Raw genomic sequence first — 24,442 nt, forward strand, 5'->3', positions numbered from 1 at the left:
TCTGTACAAGAATACCTAATTTTTTGCAAGTGGAATAATCTTCATAAATTTATATATATGCCTCAGTCAACAGGCTCGAGGAAGTGTGAATCACACCTATTTATTTCGCAGATGTGGGATACTGACTTGGGCAGCACGAGCTTGTCTCGGACTTCATAGTTATTAAAATCTATTAGAAAGTTTATCAAATTATGCAATTAAAAACAAAACAAAAAACCCACCATGAAATGTCCTCCAGTTCTTCCATTATTCATTAAATCAGAAATAAGCAGCTCAACATAAGGCATTCAAGCTGTTATGAAATTCATTTATTTGTAAGTGACAAATGAAGCTCATTCTCAGTATAACAGTTTTTCCTGGGGAGTCAATTTATTTAGAAGAAATTAAGACATTACTATACTAAGACATAATTACAGGATTTTGCAATTAGTTGCAACCTGAAGTGTCACAGCTGGGCTTTTAAACTTCTATAGCAAAAAAGACCTATTAATCATTATATTGTAGACCATGTAACAGATTTGCTTTGGGAGTGAGGGTTGTCTATAATATCTATGCCTTTATCCTGCAATGGATCCAGACAGTCAGATCCCCCCAACCAGTCAGGAAGGCTCTGTGCAGGTGCAGAAATCCATTAGTGGCCACATGCAAGGAATGTCGCAAAGACGACTGGCTGGCTGCCTGTGACAGCTAGAAATACCTCTCCAGTGTGCTGTGCTGCAAGACTGCTTGGTACCCAAGAAGCAAGGAACAGAACAAGACATCACAGTCCCTACAGCCTCTATGAATCTAACTCCTGTATGGTTTAGTATTTCAACACCAAGATGATGAGTATTCTATAGATAACCCACAGAGATTACTCACCCAGCAAGTCTGTCACACACTCAAATGTGGTATTTGAAAATACTATTTTTTTTTCTAATTACTTTTGAAAGCTTAGCAAGAAAATGTTCATCCTACTCACTGTACCAAAATAGCTTAAAGTAGAAATATTTGGCCTCAGGAAAAGAATTACTAAATTGTGTGTAGGTACACACAATCCAGGAACTCCAGAGTATGCCTCACCAAAATAGCTCAAACCTACAAGCAGCAGATCCTATTTGGGGATTTCTAGTTTATGTTTGCACACAGGCACAGCAGATCACTCACCTTCTCTGCCTGCCCTGGGAAGATGACTGTGAACTGACTTGGCAAGGCAGGCAGGTGTGGGAGGGCCACCCTGTGCAGCCGTAGTGGAAGGAAAGTGCAGGAATGCTTTGAAGGCAGAAGAGCCCAGCAGCACACCCAGCCCCACAGCACTTCTGCACCACTGCCTCTCCCATGCCATGACCAGCAAATCCAATAAGGAGTTTGGCAGGTTACAGCTGGAGCAGGCAGCTGTCTGACACGTGAGCAGGGTGACATCATAGCTCTTTAAAGCTAAGAGGCAGGTGCTGACCTGCCTAAATTACAGAATTTCACACCTAGCCACACAACCCAACACACCTGATTTAGGATTTTGTTTAATGTTTGAATTTAGTAAATTAATTAATTATTTAAATACAATACTATGCCTGAGTATGACAACTAGCTCCTTTCAAACTATCCATCCAAATGTATGAATAATAGAATCACTTAGGTTGGAAAAGACCTTCAAGACCATTGAATACGACCTTTGACTGAACATCACCATGTCAACTAAACCACAGCAGTAAGTGCCACGTCCAGTCATTTCTTCAACACTTTCCGGGATGGTGACTCTACTACTTCCCTGAGCAGCCCATTTAAATGCTTGACAACCCTTTCAGTGAAGAAATTCTTCCTGATGTCCAACCTGAACCTCTCCTAATGCAGACTGAAGCAATTTCCTCTTGTCCTGTCACTAGTTGCTTGGAAGAAGAGTTGACACCCCCCAGTTAGCCCCTGGCTACACCCTCCTTTCAGGTAGCTGTACAGAGCGATAAGGTCACTCCTGAGCCTTCTTTTCTGCAGGCTAAACAACCCCAGCTCCCTCAGCCTCTCCTTTCATGACTTGCTCCCTAGACCCTTCACCAGCTTCATTACCCTTCTCTGCACACGCTCCAGCACCTCAATGTCTTGCTTAAAGTGAGGGGCAGAGAACTGGACGCTGTACTTGAGGTGCGGCCTCACCAGTGCTGAGTACAGGGGACAGTCACTTCCCTAATCTTTGCTTAAGAACACCATGGGGTAAATCAAATTTAAGGGCCCAGAGGGCTCTACTAGGCAGGGAGGAAGAGCTTCTATTTGAGGCAAGAGATCCATTTCATTTTACTTGTTTATCTTATTTGTAATGATAATGCTAGTGTTGTTTGAGAACGCTGAGTATCATAATAAGGCATGCAGCAGCATCCTCCATCATCTGCACACAAAAAAAACCCAGACCAAGCTAAATATTTTGGCATATGGAACCTAGAGAAGAGCGAGCATCACTTTGAAAGTCTCCAGAGGCAAAAAAAGCTTTTAAAAAGAAAAAGAGAAGCAAATAGTGTATGTGGGAAGACAAAGTTAAGGTATTACGAGGATTTAATGACATACTCCTAAAATGCTAGTTTTTATTCTCTGCAGTCACTCAAGCCCTAGTTCAGAATACTTTACAAAGCAAGTCAATCTTTTAGAGTAATTCAGTGAAAATTCCCTTAATGTGCACATCCCAAAGGCCTAGAGGGATTCAGAGCATTGTGCCCCTTCTCAAGGGTCAAAACTTCAGCTGTTTGATATTGCTGTACTTTTGTGTGTTGTTAACAGCAATTCTTTGACAGATCAAAAAAGAAAAGCTTGAGAAATAGTCTACATCACCATGAAATAAGCCAGACTTAGAGCAGACTGTACAGCTCTAGGCTAAGGTTAGTCAAAACAGGCATAATTGCCAAGCTCAAGGAACCAGGGCTAGGCAGAAGTCAAATGGGATACACCACCAGGAGGGTGCAAAGTGCTGTTGCCTGGAATGGGGGAAAGCAGGGAAAGGATCCCTCTTTCTCCCTGCCTTGCCTGAACAGGCATTCACAAAACAAGAAAATTGCTGTCAGGGATGTCAGCATTTTACACTGTTGTCCAATTGATGTAAGAATTAGAAGCTAACTTCTGTACCCTACAGGGATATTTGAAGAAAAAACAAGATGTCCATCTAAAACACGTGTAAAAACGAGATGCCACCATGATATTGCTTCATCTAACAGTTCAAAATTTAAAGACAGTAAGTAGAACAGCAGCATAGCAGAGTAATGCTCTTGATTTGAACTTCAAAACAACAGAGCCAAGCATGGAAGTGACATGCATGGATTGCTTTCCTTTGCAGAGACCAGTTCTGGACAACTAGGACAATACTACAACAGCACAGAGAGGAGATAAAGATGTGGACATTTTGATGACGATGAAAAACAAGCAAATACAATAACTGTGATTACATTCCTGAACATAATAACTAAGAGAAAGAGACAAAAAAAGCATATTAGGCCATGTATGCAAATTTACATGCAGGAAACAGATGGGAGGCAGGGAAATCAGGAATGGAAAATGAAAATATTTGGTGTTAAGTCTTCAATACAGTAACTCCACTTACCTTGGAACTTGATTAAGAACTGTAAACAGTTTACAGTAAAAACCACGATATCAGAAATCCATCAGAAACACCATTTGCCTTATTTGATTTAAAAAGAATAAACAGCAAGAATAAACAGCCTTCTAAAGCAAAAACAAGTGCCAAGAACTCTGACTGCAGATGTTTGGAGATAGACTACTAACAAGAACATCATCATCATCTTCAAAAATCAAAAATTTTTCTAGCTTTTGGAAAAAAGAAAGTTGTTCATATTCTTATCTCCATTAAAACCACCCTAGGATTTTAAAGGACAACTTAAGAATATCTTTTGAATATAAACCAATAAGAAACAAATTATTTTGCTATGGAGGATTACATTTATATCTGATTAAAACAAAAAATATTGCATAAGAAAAAAGAGAATAGTGTCTATATAATTAAATTTTAATTCTCAAAATTACTCCAAGTTTTAACAGATAATTGAAAAGCTCTGCAAGTCTACACTGTGGTTACGTATTTATGAAATTGGACACTTAACCTGTACAAGAAAATAAAGCACAAAATACAGAGTAGACTTGTAGATTTTAGAAGAGACAGTAGGCTTGACAAAGCTTTGCTTGTTGTATATGTTCTGCAGAAAGTTACCTTTCAAATAGATTTGGGACTTCATGGTGCAAATACTGGCTAAAGGCATTTATAATGGGCAGTCTTCACATGTAGCAAATTCTGAACAGAGATCAAGTTTTTGAAATTATTTGAAATTATCATAAATAATTCTAACACAACCGGTAGAGTTTCTCTCTAAAAGTAAATTATACATCACATTTAGGAAACAGTTCTATTACAAATCCTTAAATATTGGCTTTAAAAAGGTTTCATTCACACATATTGCGTAGCAAACCTCCCCAGAGAACCAACCTCGGCATGATCATTAGTACCACTCAGACTGTTCACAGCTCTGGGCCGCAGCAGGAACTCTGTGAGGACACGTGCAGGGGTCCCAGCCAAAGGCACCCTCACAAGCTTTGGGACTTCCTGCAGGGAAGCCTGTCACCCCCACGTTTAATATACTGTGCAGGTCCAATGTCCACAAACTGGCCCTCCTACAAGAGCACCCTCCCCTGTGTTACAGGGTAATCCAAAACACCTCATTGTTTATACTTGTCTCCCAAAAGCAATACTTCCTAACACACATCTCTACTAACGGGCACTGAATTTTATCTGCCATTTACTGCTCAGTCAATCACTTGGTACTAATTTTTCTAACAAACTTTAGTAAGTGATTATTCTTTATATGACTATTTTTAAAACCTTATCAACAAAAAACCCCATCACAGTATTCACACATTTTTCACATCAATCATGAATTCACTCGATCATAAAGAGCTTTCAAGATGTTTAGTGTCTTTGATGAAGGTTCCTACAAAGATCTCTTAGAAAAACCAAGCATGCTCTTTTTCAATGACTCCACCTTGCCTATTTGCTGACCTCTTGTGAGAAGTCCAACTGGTTTACAAAACACATTCCCTTACAGAAAGCACAGAGGCTCTTCCTGGTATATCATATTTTGCCTACTCAGTTTGATGTTTGAAAACTTTGATTTGTCTCTCTTCAGTTCTCTAGAGCTTTTAAACCTTTGTATTAAAGCTCATTTTCTCTGGCATCAAATATAATTAAAGCAATAGATTAGGTATATTCCATTTTAAGAAAGATTTGGACAAGGGACACCCTTAAGCTCCTCCACACAGAATACTAAAGCAAGTAACTAAGCTTCAATGATACAGCCTTATGTTTCTTGACTGTTCCTTTCACACATGGACCATTTAGCAACCTACCACAAAGTCTGGCAGGGTCTGTGTGAAGGGTGACATGTTCACTGTTCTTTTTATGCCTTTGCCAGTTTGCTCCTCAAAAATATTTGTCTTATAATTTTAATATTTAACTTCCCAGAGATTATGCTCTCTTCCATGGTCTCATTTGGATATATTTCCCTCTTGTCCCTTTATTTCTGATATCCTCCTTTACTTTCCTGTTTAACCATTTTTTAAGGGTTCAAAGAAAGTACTATTTTGATACAGTTTTTTTCCCATGGGAGAGAAAAAAATTACTTTTCCATTGTAGAAAAAAATGCAAAAAGTCTGTAATATTTGGCTCAGATTTGCACTGTGCATCAGAAGCACGGAAAAAAAGGCAGTCCCTGTCCCACGGTGATTATAGTTATAACAATAAAAATGACATAAGGCAGCTCTGGCAGAAAAACTGGTCAAAGATTAAATACTACCTGTATTTAACAAACAATGTAGAAAAGAGGTTTTGTTTTCCAGAGTTTTGGAGTATCAGTAATGGCTTCATCTCCAAAGCAGGGGGTTACACAGCCTGCTCAATCTGTGGCCTTCTACTTATATCTGGAAAGTAAGCTTTCATTCACCAGTAAGGACATAATAAGCAATGAAAACATGTACCCAATACCAAGGTCCAACAAACAGAATTAAAACAGTACTTTAAGTCTTAATCTTCATGGCTACCCTCAATTCAGCAATAAAAATACTCTACATGGATCAACAATTTGTATAATCAAGACAAAACAACTCAAGAGCCTGAAGCTTGATGACTTTTAGTATTGTTTTTTAATATTTTCAAACCTAGTCCCAAATGCTTTGACGAATGAGAGACTTCACAGGAATCCATATATATGGCTTTATCTGACACAGACCTTTCTAAAACAGGGACGGGCAGTTCTCATAACATCTATCCCACATTTCCAATTACTATATTGCAAAAAGCTGAAGCACCACAGACAGTATTTGCTTAAGTGGCATGTGTTGTAACAAAGTGGTCAAAGGTTATAGTGACATACAGTATATATGGAACAGTAACTCTATGATTGTAAGAAGCTTTCAGAGCCAGATAAGCAACAGCATGCCATAAATATTTTCATGACACATCAACATATCTATAATTGAAACAGAACATCCTATGAAGTCTGCCTGCCTTCTTAAATGAGGAAGAGATTTAAATGCAGTGATTACCAGCAATCAACTCAGTGGTACCAAACCAACAGCCTCCTGGCCATCTGCTGCCCATCATACAGGTCACACAGATCACAAACAGCTTTCCCTTGCCTAGATGAAGTATTAAAGTCACACACCAGGAAGGCCATCAGTGTACTGAGGAAGACAGCAGCCTGAAACAAACTGCTGCTGCTGGAAAAGTCCCACTGACTACATCTTTGTAAGTCAGTGCAAGGCTTCTGATAAAGGCCAAGGCTGAGCGGTGGCTCCATGAACTGCTAGCCCACAGCAACACACTCTTAACAGAGGAGAAAATGTCAGAGCAGACTAGCACTTAACCTTTGCAACATGAATGATAAACCTGGTGTGTACACAGCACTCAGCTCCCTGCCCACGGGCATGCTGGCAGCAGGTTCAGCAGAGCATGGGAGGGGCCATAACCAGCCCTCCTGTACCTCTCCAGCATCCCTGAAAGCCTGACCAGCGAGAAGTAAAGCAACTGCTCACAGCTGTCAGTGAATCATGAAGAGTGGATGGCGGCTCACAAATTGTCTTCTCAGTTACAGAGCACTACATTAGAACAGCTACAGCACCTCCAATGCAGCAGGGAGGGTGAGATTCATCCCAACTTCAGCTGCTTGAGTAAATAGACACACACCTCCTCTGAGAACCAACAGCTCTCAGCTTCCCTCTCACTCTATGGAGAGCAGCGGGTACTTCTCAGACCTGTCACCTCCTCCTGAGGGAAGAATTTAGAAGTGCCTATTCCACTCCACTCAAAGGGAGCCCAAGACAACCAGGGTAGACAGATGTCAGACGAATTCCTGCAGAGAACCTAACTGTGCACAGTAATGTAATTTGTGCACTCTCCTGCCAGTGAGGCACTAGGGCACGTGCAGGGAATGGGAGGATTTTCTACAGGTATTTTCAAATTACCACCTGTCTTCATTTGGCTTCTTATTAACAGCTGAAAAATGACACTGCACATATAATAGCAAAGGAGGCAGTTTTTACTTAAACTTTTTTTGGGAGGGAGGGGAATCTCAAAACTCTACATTTTTATTGATGACAAAGGAAGAACATGAGGCAGCAGAATCGTGATCCCTTCAGGGAAGGGACATTTAATGATGAATTTTCAGCTAAGGATCAAAGGCTTCTAAAAGAATACACTAAGATAAGGGTTTCTAACAGATTAAACCCTCTAAAGCTCATATTTTTAAATTCCATTCTATACTATTATATCCTGCATCATCAGCCTTTGGGTTCCTGAACGAAGGCAGAGGAACAGGCCTTGAGGGAAAGAAAGGACAGAACAGCAAGACTGAGAAGAACTGAACACACACCAGCTAAAGCATCTTCGTAAAGGAACTGAAATATTAGGTACTTAACTTCGTAATTATCTCTTTGGTCTGCTAAAGAGATGAAATGTAGCCTCAAAACCTATTCTATCAAAACTGAACCATTTAAAAAGCAGAATGCCTAAAATAGATGAAGAGAAACCAGTTGTTGATGTTACACTTATAAATCTGCACTTGACAATATCTTCTTTGCCTGTGACAAACCCGTGTAAATGCTCATTAGCAGCTACTGTTTAGCAGAGTCTATTTCAAACAAATGAATACAGTAATAGCACCAGCTTTCCAGTACACACTTCCAGGTTCAGCACTCGCTCAGGTGAGTGCTCAGAGCAGCATGAAATGGATGGTGCTCATGCCCTGTTAACCTCAGAGATAAGAAAGAAACCCACGGAGAGTTCAGAGTTTTCGTAGTTTAATGAAAGCACAGCAAGAATGATGCTTGCAAAAGGTCACAAGGAAACAACAGCAGTGCAGTAATGCTAACATAAAATGCTCGACCTTTATTTAATCTTAATCCCATTATTCTTTTTCCCATCATGACAATAAATCCCACTGAAACAAAGAGATGTATGCCATTTTCTTCCCATGACTGTATGCAGAATTCTACAGAAAGTACAAATAAATACAGGACACTTCAGAAGAATTCTTTCATGTATATGTATGCACAAAAACTGCAAAAGATAAATCTGTTGCCAGAGGATGAAAAATCAACTGTAAGAACAAAAGAAATAATCTTCCTGAACTGCATTTTTCTTTCCGTTTACATGCAGGATTAAAGATTTTTTAGTCAATGCACCTAGTAGATGTTCCGGTATACATCCTCATCCATTGATTTTCTTTTCCAGGATCATCTAACAGGAGCAGGATGCTCTTTTTAAAAGATTCTTTTATAAAAGCAGAGATTTGAGTAAAGAAAAGAAGTCAATATGCAAACTCCTTATGTTTCCATATTTATAAATAAATATATAACAGGACCACGATGAAAATTGATGAGTTGCTCTCTAATATAATGACATTTCTTCAGAGAATGTATATGGACCCTGTTTATTGCTTAATTAATGTGTGTAATCTGTTATTAATCATGGGTTTGCTCAATTTTAGCCTAAGTGTCTAGAACAGAAAAACCCCCTCTGTAAAAGAAATATTAATATTTGATGAGTAACTCATTAGGAATGGCAGAAACAGCTGGAAAAAAAAAAAAACAATTTCATCAGAGGAAGAGAATTCCCACACTCTGCATTATTTGGACGTAAGCATGTCCATGTCCAGGTACTTCTAGGATGATTTTCTCCACTCTACATAGACACCTGCACGGTCTTCATATTAACTAAACAGCAGGAGGCAAGATCTACTAAAAACAAAAGAAATTGCAAAAACTATAGTTGAGAGTGGATCTTACACCAGGGCTTCTGGCACTTTCAGATGTTAAAAACAGCAAACAGCCCTCACCTCACCATCTTCTCATTTTACACTTGCCATAAGTAAATTAGGAGGTATTGCTCAAAAATAGCTTCCTCAAGACTTTTCACATGCAAAATCTCTCCAAATGAACAACCTATGGCTATCTTACTCAGTACATTGTACAAGCACCATAAAAAATATTAATACCAACAGCAAAGGCTGGTTTTGCAACAGTTGAGGAAATGAGTGAGAGCAGAGGCAGAAATGACGCAGAGGTGTGATTAACATTTTAGAAATTCAGGGTATGGTTCCATGCTTCACCCATGGTACCACAGTATCTTAAAGTAATTACACACACCTATATTATTAATCCTGTTGCAAGAGGCACATTAGATAATACACTACAAAATGTTAACAGATTTAAGGCTTATTTATTCCTCCATATTTTTTCAGAGCTTTGACACTAAAACGATGAGCTTCGTTCTTGCTTTTAGGTCTCTAAAAACAAAACAATACACCCACCTGCTTTGCAATGGCTTGTCCCCCTCCTCCCACCCCTTCCTTTTTTATTTTAGTTCAAGTGACCAAAGAGCTCTATACCCTCCTAGGAGATCAAGTCACATCATCAATCAGCAAATGTATCTTCCTTGCAAAACTCAAACCTCACTAAGTAAACTAAGAAAAAAGGGAAACATCAGAACAAATATCATGAGTTAATGACTTCAACTAATAAAGATTTTTTACAGGAGAGTACTCAAGCTAGGAGAAAAAAAAAAAATCAATGCATCATGAGAAGGCTTAAGGAAAATAATACCAATTGCTCATTATTGGTAACATATACATAACTACAGTCATGTCTGTAGCATCAACTGACAAAAGAATGTTTCATGTAAATAAGCAAACCCTTTTCTGTAGTTCCCCCACAACAAGATATCAGTGTGAGCTTCCTACCATTTTCCCCTCATTAACACTTCTCTTCAGAGAACAGGCACAGAAAAATCACTGAACAGTTTGCCAGAACTCACCGTGTATATCTGAAGCAGAGACTTTGTTTTCAGAAGAACTAGAAGCTTCTACAAAAAAAATGAAGAACTAATGGATTCCTTCCTTACCAATGACACCAGGGCTGTCAAAGCTGTGCATGCTCCCTCAACTGTGGTTCACATCAGTCATCATTTAAGACTTAGGCTACAGCAGTGTTAACAGGCACAAAAAGCAGATTCCTAATATTTTTCATTATGTATTTCAAATACACAGGGTTTTGAAATCGAAAGCTTTCCATAACTGCAACAAGTTGAGGATAAACCCATGCTGCCTCACAGCTGCTTGTACTGTCTCACCAATACAAGGCTCACTCTCAAGGCATGTGGATGCCCAGTGAACAGCTTTGAACTGTAGACACCCCACACCTCCTCACCTCCCTGAAATCAAGCTCAAGATTTCCCTTTGTTCTGGTTACAGTTTTTGCCCTTATCACCTTTCCTAAGCATTCAGGACCACCTTCAGGTTTAGGTTCCCTCTACAGCTTCTCAAAGAAAATGTAGTTTCATACCTATTCCTTCCAACTCTTTCTAAAATAAAGTGGACTGTTCACACTACCCCTGCCAACATACATCTCTCTGTAGTCTATCCTCTGCCTGCACACACGTGAGGATACAGTTCAAAAACCTCCTCTCCTGACACACATTTGCTACTATTCTCATTCTGTCAGTCAAATGAAACGACACCTTTCATCTGGTTATACTTTAAAAGATGAGACATGAAAGTAGTAAGGGAAATCTCTGCCTTTCTCAATAGTTTACTGTTCCAAAGTTTAACTTTCCATCTCCTACACATCTGTGCTGTACACAAAAAAAACCCCTCACTCCTCCTGTCTGCAATTTGCTCTGCCTGCCATTTTAAAAAGTACACACCCTCATGCTACAAGCAAAGTGTTAAAAGAGCTGCTATTTCTCTACACTTGGCAGGCAATCTGTGCAGGAGATAAAAATATATACTATTTTCAAAGGCAAAAAAATTAAGGTTATTTTACATAACACTCAAAACAGGGTCCCCCCCGCCTTATTTACACTGCACTGAACTTTTCGTCAAGCTGAATAAAACAAGGCTAAACATCAAGAACAGTTCTATAATGATTTTGAAAGCTCTTAAATCTGAAACTAAGCAGTTGTAGTTGGCTTCATAAATTCCCTTCCCTTCAAATTTGCTGAAAAAAAATCTGCCCTTGGGCATGCAAGACTCTGACAGTGGGTTCCAGTTATGGCTCCAAATGAGAAACACAGCTCAACTAAGTAAGAGAAAAGGTGTTTTTTCAGATAACTGCTGCATATCCCTAACTGTCTTAGTAACTTATTCCTGAAACATTAAAGGACAGCATGCATGTGCTCAGAACAGATCTGATATTTACTGATGCTGTAGGTGGCAGCAGGATCTCTTTTACTCTCTTCTAACCCTGGAATCCTCCCTAAAAATCTTACAGAAAAACAGCAAAGCTGCTGCTGCTTTACTGATACAATACACTTGACACTGTTAAACTTCTTTCTACTGAAGAAATATTAGAAGCCTACAACAGCAGATGCAGAGTCCATGCAAAAGGAGTCAGAGTAACATGCTTGCCTGCTGCAGCTCCAGATGTGCCTGCAGTCTGGTGCCATAAATCCCACCACACTGAGAAAGAAAAATCCAAGCTTGCTAACTGTGTTGTGGATGACATTTTTACTTCTTCCAGAAAGCCAGCAAGTTTCCATCTGACATTTTACCTTAACAAAGGAAGGTCTCTAACAAGGAAAGTGGAGACTGCATCCCATTTTTCATGGAAGCTAACCCATACTGCCATTTATCTTCACTATACTGTGCAAGCAAGTGAAAAACCTAGAGGACAAATCAACAGCAGTACATGAAACAAGAGCCTTGCCTGCCTACTTAAATGCATTTACTAGATTTAGAAATTGATAAATATTTAGTAATTATTGCAAGAGAATGCATTCAAAACTTTGCTAGCTGCAGCATTTACAAGAAATCTGAAAACTGCATACCATGATGATACATATCATGATAGTTACTTTTAAAAATCAGGGAAGTATGCAGCCTGGACCAAAACATACAGACATGAAAGATACATCAAAGAGGCCTTGTTTGGGTTGGGTTTTACTATTTCTTTCCTTTCTAACATCAGTTTTTATTTCCTTTGCTAATCTGCAATTCCACCATTACAACTTCAGTTAGTAAACTGACTCATCGGGGTTGCTTCATTAGAGGAAAGTGAACAACAACTGCACTAGTTTTGGATATGAGCCCAGAAAACCTGAAACTCATCAACAGGTTCCACACTTTGTTTTAAATTCCAAGAGATTTCTCTCAACTTCACATTGTCAGTTCATGAAATGTAATAGCAATATCCACCCTGCAAATCCAGGAACCATACTAGAATAGTTTTCTAAGTAAATTAGACATCTGAACTTTTATTCCCTCCCTCTTGACTAGTGCTTGTCTAGAACCCACACCAAATTGAACAGAATCACCTTGAGCAGTGGCTGCCACACTTCAGCACACCTGTAACAGAGTAAAAGATCACAGGTGCTGTGTCCCAGTATAAAAGGCTGGCTTACAACATCCTGTCTGTCTGTAAGAGCAAGAACCATGGCTGCCTCAAGAGCCTCAAGGTTTATACATCCACTTCTCCTATTGTTTTCACCTCTCCACTTCCACATGTCATGAACCAAATTGCTCCTTCTTCAGATCGATGGGCAGGGAACCTTGCTTGTTTGGACTATAATTGGCTGGTCTAATAAAAAGAGGTTATCTGTCCACAAGCCTTGCCTCACTGGTAAGATACATTCATCAGATGTAGCATTCTTCACAGAAGGCAGCTGACTGTGGAGCTCCTTGCCAGGACTGATTAGACACAGACTAACTGTGGTCAGAGCAAAGTTCAGGACACACCTGTATGAGGAAAGGCTTTTGTTTGATAGTGGCAACAAAGTAGTTCTGCTGAACACAGAGCCCCGTGTCACCGTGCACCAGGCTGAAAGTGTACAGAGTCAGGGCTTGAAAAAACTGCCTACTGGCAGCAAGCGAAAAGAGGAGAGAAATGAGTACATTAAGTTGGCTTAAGTAGCAGATGCCAGTCAGTATTTTGGAAGAGAAGAGGAATCAGAGGTGCAGCAAAAGCCACATCCCACTCTGTGCATGTAAGAAGTAAGTCTGGCAGAAGGAAGAGCAGGTCTACACACACACAAGAGGGCTTGGCCTTACTCTAAGCTTGAGTTGCGAGGAGGAGGAATGGATTCATATGAGGCAGCAAGCAATGGGACATAACAGATATATTATCACAAACAGCCAACTATACTCACCTTCTCTACCTCAGTGAGAAGGGTTAATGCTACGAAAAAAAAGAAAAACAATTTTATTTTTTTTTTCAGTAGATCAGCATCTAAACTTCTTACCCGAGAACATGAATGGGATTTGAAATTAAGTTCTCCCAAACAAGCAAGCAAACATTTTGGTACTGCTTCTGTGCATAGGCAAGAGGATCATCTAACCATAAGAAAGAAATACTTCTGGTTTTGCTTTTAGTACCTTTTTATTGATGCAGTGAACATTTCTGAACCAAAAGGAGAAAGTCAGCTATCACTAGAAGATGAAGAGATTCTTGTGCCTGATGAAAGATTTGAAGACTCAGGGGCAGATTAATTCAATGTAACATGCTTGGAACCAGGAGCCAAATCCTGTACCACCTTATCAAAGGAGTGCTAGTTGAAAGGCTTTTCCTCTATAAACCCAACACCATCAGTCCTTACAGGTAAACTGCATCGCAAGAATTCCCAAAACCCTAGACTGTATACTCAATGACTGTCACTCAAGCTCTACCTACAAATAAATATGTATCTTTATTTATTGCACTGTTCCCTAATAACAGCACTTAGCATCTGCCAGACAATGCTGAAACTACCTTTTTTACCAAATGAGAGACAAGAGGAACAAATTTGTTTGTTCTGGCAAGGCATGAAGTAATGGACTAGATTACACAGCTAGAAACAGATAGGGGTGGCTGAATGCATTCAAATCTAATTGCAATAAAAGTGTTGAGCTGCTGAACAGTTTTTCCATATGCAAGAGTTTTCCTTCTTGGGACTTTTTCAGTTGCAGAGTTTTATGAAGGACTGTATAATATAATCAGCCTGAAACACTGCTCCTCAAAATGAGATCCACCTGTTCTCGGCCACTGGGACTGAAAGTCAGAATAGGAAAATTACACCTTCCAAGTGCTACCTTGTAACATGGAAGTTTTGATCAGAATTTCTCAGAATGTGTGCATCACCAGGAGATATCTGGATTCATTTCAGTGCAAAACAGGCATTAGAAAACCACCTTGAAGACTTCTGTCCCTCTACTTTCCTAAGTCTACAACTTAAAAAAGTACATCCCACTGCAACACCAATAGCTGCTGTGAAGACTAGAAAAACATTCCTCAGCCTATTTGGTTTTGTTACCTTTGATTTTCAAAGAGCTCTTTGATATGGTGATTCTCTATTACTGAACTGTAATGCCTGAAGCAGAGGTTAAATAACATGGAATGCATTTTCTTTTCCTTTCCCCCTTCTTCCTCTCCAGGGTCTCCTTGCCTCCCCTGCAGCTGCCACAAGAAAAATTTTGGAGCTCCTTTAGCCCTCTGGGCTCCTACTACAGGAGGCAGGTGGGCTGGTGAGAGGTCGATTCCTGCTGGATCCCATCTGATGGGCCCAGTCTCCTCCTTAGCATCATGTTTTTCTCTCTCTCCACTCCCAAGGCTGAATGGAGAGGGGCGAGCTCTGCTGGAACACCAAATGCAAGAATTAATTACTGTATTGAGTGTAATTATGAAGCTGGAGCAAGGACCAGGCTAGAGCATGGGAATATGTATATAAGGAAGACGTATCCAAGTCTTCTGGATACATCTCTAACTCCTGTAACTGTAATCTGTGGGACTTGTTGTGATCTTACACCCAACCCTTATGCTTTTCTTCTGGCCACCAGGGAAGACAGCAGTGAAGGAGATACTGTTTCTCTCTCACTTAGGTGTCCATCCTTATCCCTTTGTAGGCAGGGGTGAACATGAGAACAGGGAATGAGAAAAACACCATTAGAGAGAAAAATAAAAAGCCAACTTATAAAATCTCAAGAGTTAACCCAGTAGGATGTCAGTTCATCAGTAGCACAGATGCACCACTATCAGCAAGCAGGCACCAGAAGATCTATGCGGTGCACGGGTTTTCAGCAACAGAGAAGTCAGTGGTCTTCCAGGAGCATCACTGTGCTATTTTAAACACCTTTTCAGTTGCTACATGGCCTGTAAGCTTGTCACTGTGCTTTAGGGAGCATTCATTACAAGGAACCTCGGTTGCATGAAGACTTCCCTTACAGTATTCAGTTCGTATTCAGCATTTCAAACAGACCAGCCATGACAAAAATGGGATTTGAAAGCGGATGTGCTTGTACTGTGTAACATGACTTTCAGTTCCATTCACACATGACTTGGACAACTTCATCACATATTAAATATATTATAATTCAAAGATAGGGCACTTATTCTTTTTATGACATCTTCTGGCAGCATGAGAATTAAAGGAAGGCTAGATACAGGCAGTGACTATAAGAACCGAGATTACAAAAACCTCAGAGGCACAAAAAAACAGTCCAACCCAAAACAGGGAAAACATACTGCAAGGGAGATGCAAAATTGCCCTTAGATTACAAAAATTATTATGAAAACCAAACTCTTTCCATTATCTGTAAATGCCTCAGTCTGTGCAGTTATTTCTGTTTCAAATTTTCTTTCTGTAACTTGATAACATCAGAGAAATGCAACCTTTCTTCATAATACTTTCTCTAAACACTTTCTCCCCGTGCATCACTCAAAGGTTTTCATTCAGTGCCATAACCTGGCCCCAATGAGCCATGAAACACATCCTGGCCCATAACCCTGCAATCCAGCATTCACATCCAGAACCTCATCAAAAACTCATTTATGCCAAAGGAAGGTGACCCATTCATTTCACTGCACCATTAAACCACTTCCTCTGACTACTGAAAACTGCCATGTTTACTTATAACCACAGCACTTAGTGCTACTAAACCCAGGAAATATAATGGAAATACTTACATCTATTAATAGGCCATTAAGCATACGGGAAAAAGATGCCCTGTGGCTGACACGTGGTACTAAAAGCCAAGAAACTAAGCATAAAAGTAAAGCCCTACTCTCTCTTCCCTTCGGGAGAGGGAAAGAACTACCTCATCCATCACTTATTTTGGAAGCCATAATTGGCTCACTGTTTATCAACATTTTAAGATACCCAACAGCACATTCCAGTCCTCTCCCCGAAGTCTCTTTCCCCTGACACAGAGCTGGTCTGCACACACACACAGATGTCACATTCAACACAAACAAGGCAATGAAACCTGGCAGGAGGCGGGCAAGTCACCAGCCACAGGAGAAGGAAAGCACTTCCCACTAGTTGATACCACCCTCCCAAGGGAAGAAAAACTAAATCCCTTTACTTAAAATATGTAAAGATTGCAAACACTGCAATATGGTCCTGTTTTCCCCTTCGGGACAAAAGGAAAGGCCCTTCTTGTGTGATTTGCCATGCAGTGAACTTAACAGCATGAAAAACTATTTTTGTTTCACGTGACTGGATTTTTTTCAAAATGAAGTTTATTTTACTCACAAAATAATCGTATATTGGAAGTTTATCCCACCTCAACAATCACAGCCAGTTTATTCAGACTGGAGTGTTTTTCCAGCTATCACCTGATCTGTTGCTTAAGTGAAAAGGCAGCAGAGCTCTCCGTGGTAGAGCAGGGGAGGATCCCTTCAGCACTCCTGCCGGACTTACAAACCCAGGCATGCCACAGCACCTTAGGAAAATCTGTATCTTTCTCTTTTGATCGAAGCCACATGAAGAACTTCAGTATTCCACCACACCCACAAGCACAATTAATTGCAAACTATAAATATTTGAATGAACATTTTGCTGAAATAAAGAAGAGCCCTGCTAGCTTCTGCTTGGCACGAGACAAGTAATTTGGTAATTCATATGGATTGAACCAAGCAAGGCCTACTTCCAGATCTTACCTAAGTGAAACAAAACCACAACAGTCCTCCAGCATCTGGCATCAAAATAGACAAAACAATCAGATTTACTAGTGTCAGTGGTGTTTCAGGAGATTTTTTTGAGATGCTTTTATAGTGGCATCCACAAATTGATACACGCCATGTATTTTTATCCAACACAGCCTTTTTCATCCCATCAAAACCTCTGCTAGAACTGATAAATTCTAGAGCCTCATTTAATTTTTATTAAAATCACTACTAGGAAAAAGGAGTATCTAAGAGAAACTATTCAACAAAGAATAGTTGAGTAGACTTAAGCAGACTTAAGAGGCTTCATATACTTTCTTCTTTTAAAATGCTTGGATGCACAATACACCAACGATGGTGCATAAGATTGGTAAGGTTATGGGGCATTTTTCTTTTTGTGCCAGCAGATGTACTAACCTGGACGTGAGGCCGAGAGGCAGCCAGCTCTGGCATGAAGCACCAACTCAGAAGGCGCCCCAGACTACAAAGCTCATCTTATCAAACCAAGTTAATACATATTCAGTGGATTGATCCTCTTAGAAGGCAAATGCAAGCACACAGGAACAACTTCACAAAACAATAAATTGACAACTTTTTACTGAAGGGATTGACTTCAAACACTCTGACAATTTCACCTATTTCTGTATTCAAAATACAGAAAAATGAAAGTTTCCAGATTTTTCACAAAACGAAAAAAAAAAAGGATTTGAATGTCCACGACTGTGCCAAACATGTATTTACTCTTGTAATGAAAAGCAGAAAGTTCAGAAAGTTAAATACTATGTAAAGCACAGGAAACAATCTCTTCTGCTAAATTGTTACAAGACATTCAGTTCAACACTATGTTTTTCCAACTGGTCCAATCAAAAAGCATGTTTATGTAACGCTACAACACAAAAAGCTGCATTTTCCATACTGTAAAGGAATGAATTTAACAAAAGTGAAACATTAATAAGAGAAGTTTGCTACTGGCATCTTTATGCCAAGAAAAATAACATGAAAACACAGCAAAAAACAAACTTCAGCACGGTGAGAAAAACAGTTTAAAGCAAAATTACTTCTAAGTAAACAGCTACAACGCAACTGCGCAAACCAGGAACACTGCACAACATCAGGAATACCTCTACTATTCATCACTGCTTCGGACATTTTCACTGCAAAGCTGCTAAAAAAGCAAACAGGAGTCTACTTGCTACATAGCTGAAGTTTATGCAAAGATCACGGAAATGCTTTATCAATCTCCGTAAAATAGACGTTTGTCTGCAGCACCTCAATAACACAAGAATAATCAGCTTCCTTTTGATCAAAGGGAAAGAGACACAAACACATGAAAGCAGTAGCAAAAACCTTCAGATATTTGAGTGCAAAAGCGAAACTGATGTCCCAGAATTTACGGCAAAACATTTCCATGCAGTTTGATCTGGCATTTGGCAAGCTAAGACGCTATGCACAAATAATACATTAAATGAAAAGAAGCACAATAAATACTTGACAAGACTTCAGATCACAGAGGATATAGACAATAAATAGTTAAGGAAAGGCGTAACTACTGTGGATAATGCATTTAAGAGTAAGAGGAAGAAAATAAAAAAAAACTAAGATGAGACCAACAGGCATTTTAATGTATTTGTTCATTACAACTGCAGAAAGTCTGAAATGTAAAAGTCTTATGTATGTACATACACAGAGCACAGAATGCAACTCAAAACCAGAAGAAATTCCATATGAAACACTTTGATTACTATTCAACTGCAACAATAAGTACTTTACTAAAATTCTTACAATAGTCAGACCTGCTGAGCTGGGTGCTAAGGGTTTAGGACCTTGACAGCTTTATGATACAAATTAAGAAAAAAACCAAAACTGTATTATTTGAATGACAGACACAAAGTCTGTCAGAAGTGTTACAAGCATAACAATAATCTTGAGATTTTTAATTTTTTCCCATTTTAATGGTTAGATAGATTTCCACTTTGTGAAACCCACTTACCTCTTATCTTTACATAGCAACACAATCATCATTAATCATTGAGGAGATAAAACACAGTGAAAGGTATTTCTAAATATCTTATCTAAAGTCAGTCCAGGGTAATGCTATGCTGTAAAGTAACTCTGACTACCCAAGATTTCAGGTCACTTTTTTCGTGGGGTAAGCTGCTTGAACACAAGTATATTGGGAAAACTAACACATACCATGTTCCTCCATGCATTAATTCCAGCCATAGAAAACAACACAGGTAATTTATCAAGTTGTAATGGAAATACCAAACAAAAGTCAATTGGAGAAAAATAACTCAGAAGTTATCTAAGATGTCATAAGCCATGCAGATTAAAAAAAGCCCCATTGCAGTACTGAAAGAAGTTTGCTTTTGATTACTCCAATAACCTTGGCTGGTTATATAATAACAGCATTACTACTCCTTCCACTGTTTAAGCATATTATCCAGATTTTCCCTCTCTGTCAGTAGGAGATATCCACAAGAAAGTTAAATCTGAGTGTGTAATACAAGTGCATTTAACATACTTACTGACCCAAATCAGTTACCACAGTACACTGAGAGCTGAGCATAACCTGTCACACACACAGCACCTGAAATGCAACTGCATCGAACAGGACCCAGAAGACACACAGACCTCACAAAGCCTGAAGTTACCAGGCTGAGAATAACTGTGACAGCCAACTAAAGAAGGAAGATGGAAACTGGGAGGCGACAACTGGACTTGGTTGTAACTCAATGCAGTTAGCATTCCCAAAATTTGCATTAGCTTCCTGATCAGCTTTATCTCCCTCCAACCTGTACAGTCTAGTTATCTATAAAAATTCCATAAAACACTACTTTAAAAAACCAAAACAGCACTATATAAATGGATATAGAATTTTAACTGAGAATAGGATCTGCTTGACAGCTTGAAGCAGTCACAAATGAAGGGCTGAAAACTCCAGCAGTCTATCAGAGTAGGTGCAAAAACCAAATTTCATGAGGAGAGGTCAAGACAACCAAAACAGAGAAGAGCCAAACAAGCTACTCCACATTACTGACACTGGGATCTTCTGGCAGAGGTGAAACACACAAAAACGAAATAAGATTGGTTTTTTCCTACCACCTAAATGGTCCAGAATTAAACAGAATTAAAAGCCTTGCTTTGAAAATTCTGTAGCCTTAAAATGCCCTTGTAAGTGAATGACAGATATGAATAAGATTTTAAAAGCATTTCCCCTGTCAGTTTTGGTCCACATACATTAAAAGATTGATAACCAAGAAAGTTATAACTGTACTTTATTTATTCATGAGATTAAAAAAAGCCTTACTACATAAATCTTCATACAATATCATCATGCAGGATATAAAGTTTCATTTACATTAAATATGTATATGCTTGTTCAATTAGCATGTCTAGAAATAATTACCTAGTATTAAAAGAATCATTCCTGATGCCCTTCCACTGCTACTGACATGCCAACCACCAGAGCAAATGGAGGTATGTGACACTATACAACAGTGTCTTATAAACACCAAAGTCTTCAGATCCTTCACTTTCCTTTCACATGTGCATTTCAACTGATATACCCTTTATTTCTGCAATCCTGCAATTCAGAAGCAAGATGTTTTTCTTCACTGCAATTAAATGAACTTTGTTTGAAAGGGATTTGACTTTTGGTTTTTAAGGACAGAGACGAAGTCTGACAATGTTACAATATTTCAAATACCAGAACAGTAACCTTGAGAGGATGTAGCATATTAAACTGCCCTGAACTAAAGGCAATACTTGCAAACGATAACATCACATGAAAAGCAGCACATGAATTAACGTAGGGAATAAACAACTTTGAATGTCCATATGAGAGAAAATAGTATAGTACAAAAAGAAGAGTATAAGTGCAGATTGTTTAAATCATTTTGGCCTATAAGAAATCACTTGGAAAAGCATTGAGATCAAGAAGAGAAACCCACACAGCAGTTTTAAAGTAATACACACATTAATTCCTTTCACACAAACTGTTTTTGTGATACACAGGCACAACATGTTATTTTTTCTAAAAACTGCATTAGGGGTAACCATGTTTTCTGTAAGGAAAAAAAACAAAAACATTTTTGCTCTGAAGATCAAAATATCGAGTATTTTTATCTTTCAGCACATACATTAAGCAAGTCTCACTGGGCAGCAAAAAGAAAGATGGGAGATTCAATACTGAGCAGTTTGTCCTTCAAATGCTGTTTAGTCATTACCTTTACTACAGACAGCAATAACGCTTGTGTTTAGGTCACCTAACACTCTTCCTGATTAAAACATTCCTACAGTGTCTTCTCAGGCTGCAGCCTCTCTGTTGTTTGCCTCATGCCTTTAATTTTTGGCAATGGGATATACCTGAGCTCTGCAAATATTATTCACATGTGCCACAGAATTTTGCTCTTTGTTCACAGAATTATAAACAATTGAACAATATTCTCTTCCTTAGTAGTCTAGAGATGCAAATACCTTCCCTTATTGCAGGCTTGCTTGTTACAGCTTGTCTGGGCACACACTCTGAAGTGCTGGACACACCAAACGTCCTTCCTCTCTTTTCACTGCCATCCTAGCAATTCCCTCAGCATTGGAGAATCCTCCAGATCAAAACTCAGATGCTGCCAGAGATTTACAAGTTTAGGAAGGGGAACAGTGGCTGCAGTCACTGATGGTTGCTGGGGCAGCACCCTTTTGGGGGGCAGCGCCCTTTTGGGGGGCAGCACCCTTTTGGGGGGCAGCACCCTTCTGGGGGGCAGCACCCTTCTGGGGGGCAGCACTTTATTTTGGAACACAGAGGGAAGATTCTTCCTACTCCTGTGAACAAGGTGAGAACTCCAGGACATACAAACACATGAATTAAAAGAACATAATTTCCACTTCCATATTAATGATTCATGCTAGTAGCTGTTGTGCTTCCTACAAAATTAGTAAGTTAAGTCCCGCAAAAAAAAAAAAAAAAGTCTCATTCTCTGCTGCACAGATCCAAATCCCATCCATACTGCTGCCTGTAAAACACACCACACACACAGTCCTTCACACCACATCATACATGACCTCCTAGCAGACAATTCAAATAAAATAAAAAATTTGGCTAAGACCACTCTACACTGCCTTGTTTGGGCATTAGTGTTCAAAGGCCAATGCTTGACCACAAGTGATTAGATCAGCTTGTGCCTGTCCATGGTCTACAACATGACCCATTTGATATCATCTTTAATTATACCACATGCTGCCTTTTCTATGGATCCCCAACCTCATATAGGGTGAAAAACAGATGATGTACTGGTCTGTGTAACAAGTGAATGTTCTTTGCAACATTTGCCTCTGAAATTAGAAAGAATAAACTAGAAAAACACAAAAAGAAAAATGTCTAGGAAGAGTGCAAGTCAATACTGGGCAGAATTCCTTATGCTATAGAGAAGAGGTGGAAAAGAAAAAGTCACAAATATGAATTTCGAATATTGTTTTTCTCCCTTCTCTTCCATGTGAAACATGAAAAAATGGAGACTCGAGAGCTAGAAGAGGTTGAGTGCTCAACTGCCTCAGCAGAAGTGGTGAGTGCTGAGTACAAGGAAAAGGGCGAAGAACAGCAAACACAGGCGTTCCCGTCTCCCTCCTTGGCTCCTTGCATTGTGTTACCTCAGAGAAGTCAAAGTCTCAGATTCATCTTCCTGCTCCATAACTTTGGGATAATAATATAATAAAACTTCCTTATCTCCCAAAGAATTGTAAAGCTATTTTTAGTCACTACAATGGCTTAGAACGAGAGGGAAATTAATTCCCTCTGATGCCCCAGGTTTAGATGGCTTACCATCCACAAAGCAGAGGCTCCATATCAGATATTTAAGGTAAAAATATAATGAGCAGGTACGTAAAACCTAATCACCACTCATCTCATACCTCATGCCCAGGAGGGGTCACGTGAAAAAACAGCGGCCGGACCCACCCCAACACCTACACGTGGAGCCAAGAGCCAAGGTCACGACCACCAGCCCCGGCCGCAACATCTCCTGGTGCCCACGGACTTGATCCCGTGCCAGGTGTTACCTACTCCACACGCAGCAAAAGCCTCCACCACATCTCACACACCCTTTTTGCCCTCGGAAATTAAAAGTTACGTTCGCCGAGCAACCTTAACCGGGAGCCGTGCCTCTACAAGGGCTCCGAGCGAGGCGTTCACGCTCGATACCAGCTCAACCAGTTTGCTGCCCGGGCTGGGCAGCACCAGCACGGGCAGGCCCAGGCACCGCTCGAAAAGAGGTTCATAAATCGCTGCCTCCCTGCTCTGCACTTCGGGGCACAGCCGAGCTGCCGCCCGCCCTCCCCGGCAGCACCGCCGGCGGTCGGGGAAACCGCGGCGGCACAAAAGCCACCTCACGGCAAACACCTCACGGCAAACACCTCCCGCACCACAAAGGGGAAGGAAAAGGTTCGCCGGGAGCCCCGGGCGAGCCCTGCTCGGTGTCTCCTCCGGAGCAGCCGCCCGGCAGCCCCGCGGCTCCCGCTGGGCATAGCCCGCCCCATCCCTGCGAGATGGCGGCCGGACCCTCGGCACCTGCCGGGCTCGCCGGGCAGCGACCCCCGCCCGCCGCCCGCGGGGCTCCGGCAGCGCCGGGGCGGGAAGGGACGGGACGGCGCCGGGGGAAGCCGCGGGATGCGGGCGGGGGGCGAGCCGCCGTCCTCCAGCAGCTCGCGGTGCCGCGGACCCATCCCTCACCTGTGGCCCGCGGGTGGCTGCGCGCAGCCCCGGGCTCCGCCATCTTCCCGCCGGTGCCGCCGCCGTGTCCCGCCGGGGCTCCGCTCGGCTCCGCGGCGCCCCGCGGCCGCCGCACAGGCGCAGTGCCCGCCCCCGGCACCTGACACGGCGGGGAGGAGCGGGGCCGGGGCCGCCTGCGCGGCCGGGGGCGGCTCCGGGGCCGCCAGGTGCTGCCGCCGCCCCGCCCCGCGGATCCGCCGGTGCTGCTCCGGCAGCGCGGCCGAGCCCGGGACGTGGTGAGCGGGGACGTTC

The 24,442-nt window shown here is 40.8% G+C and overlaps 1 protein-coding gene across 7 annotated transcripts in view; it reads right to left on the minus strand.

Moving 5' to 3' along the window:
- The window catches only part of MAP7D2 (MAP7 domain containing 2), an 81,280-nt gene extending 56,838 nt beyond the window's left edge, over positions 1-24,442 (minus strand). For 5 of the 7 annotated variants that reach the window (XM_064646747.1, XM_064646744.1, XM_064646743.1 and 2 more), the window contains exon 1: positions 24,152-24,268. In XM_064646747.1, the coding sequence (XP_064502817.1) occupies positions 24,152-24,194 (43 nt within the window). In that variant the 5' untranslated portion in view covers positions 24,195-24,268. Of the gene's footprint in view, positions 1-24,151 lie in introns of all 7 variants that reach the window. The other 2 variants (XM_064646746.1, XM_064646740.1) reach the window with 2 other exon arrangements.

The sequence above is a fragment of the Pseudopipra pipra genome, chromosome 2 (assembly GCF_036250125.1).
Source record: "Pseudopipra pipra isolate bDixPip1 chromosome 2, bDixPip1.hap1, whole genome shotgun sequence".
In the NCBI taxonomy this organism is placed as follows: Eukaryota; Metazoa; Chordata; class Aves; order Passeriformes; family Pipridae; genus Pseudopipra; species Pseudopipra pipra.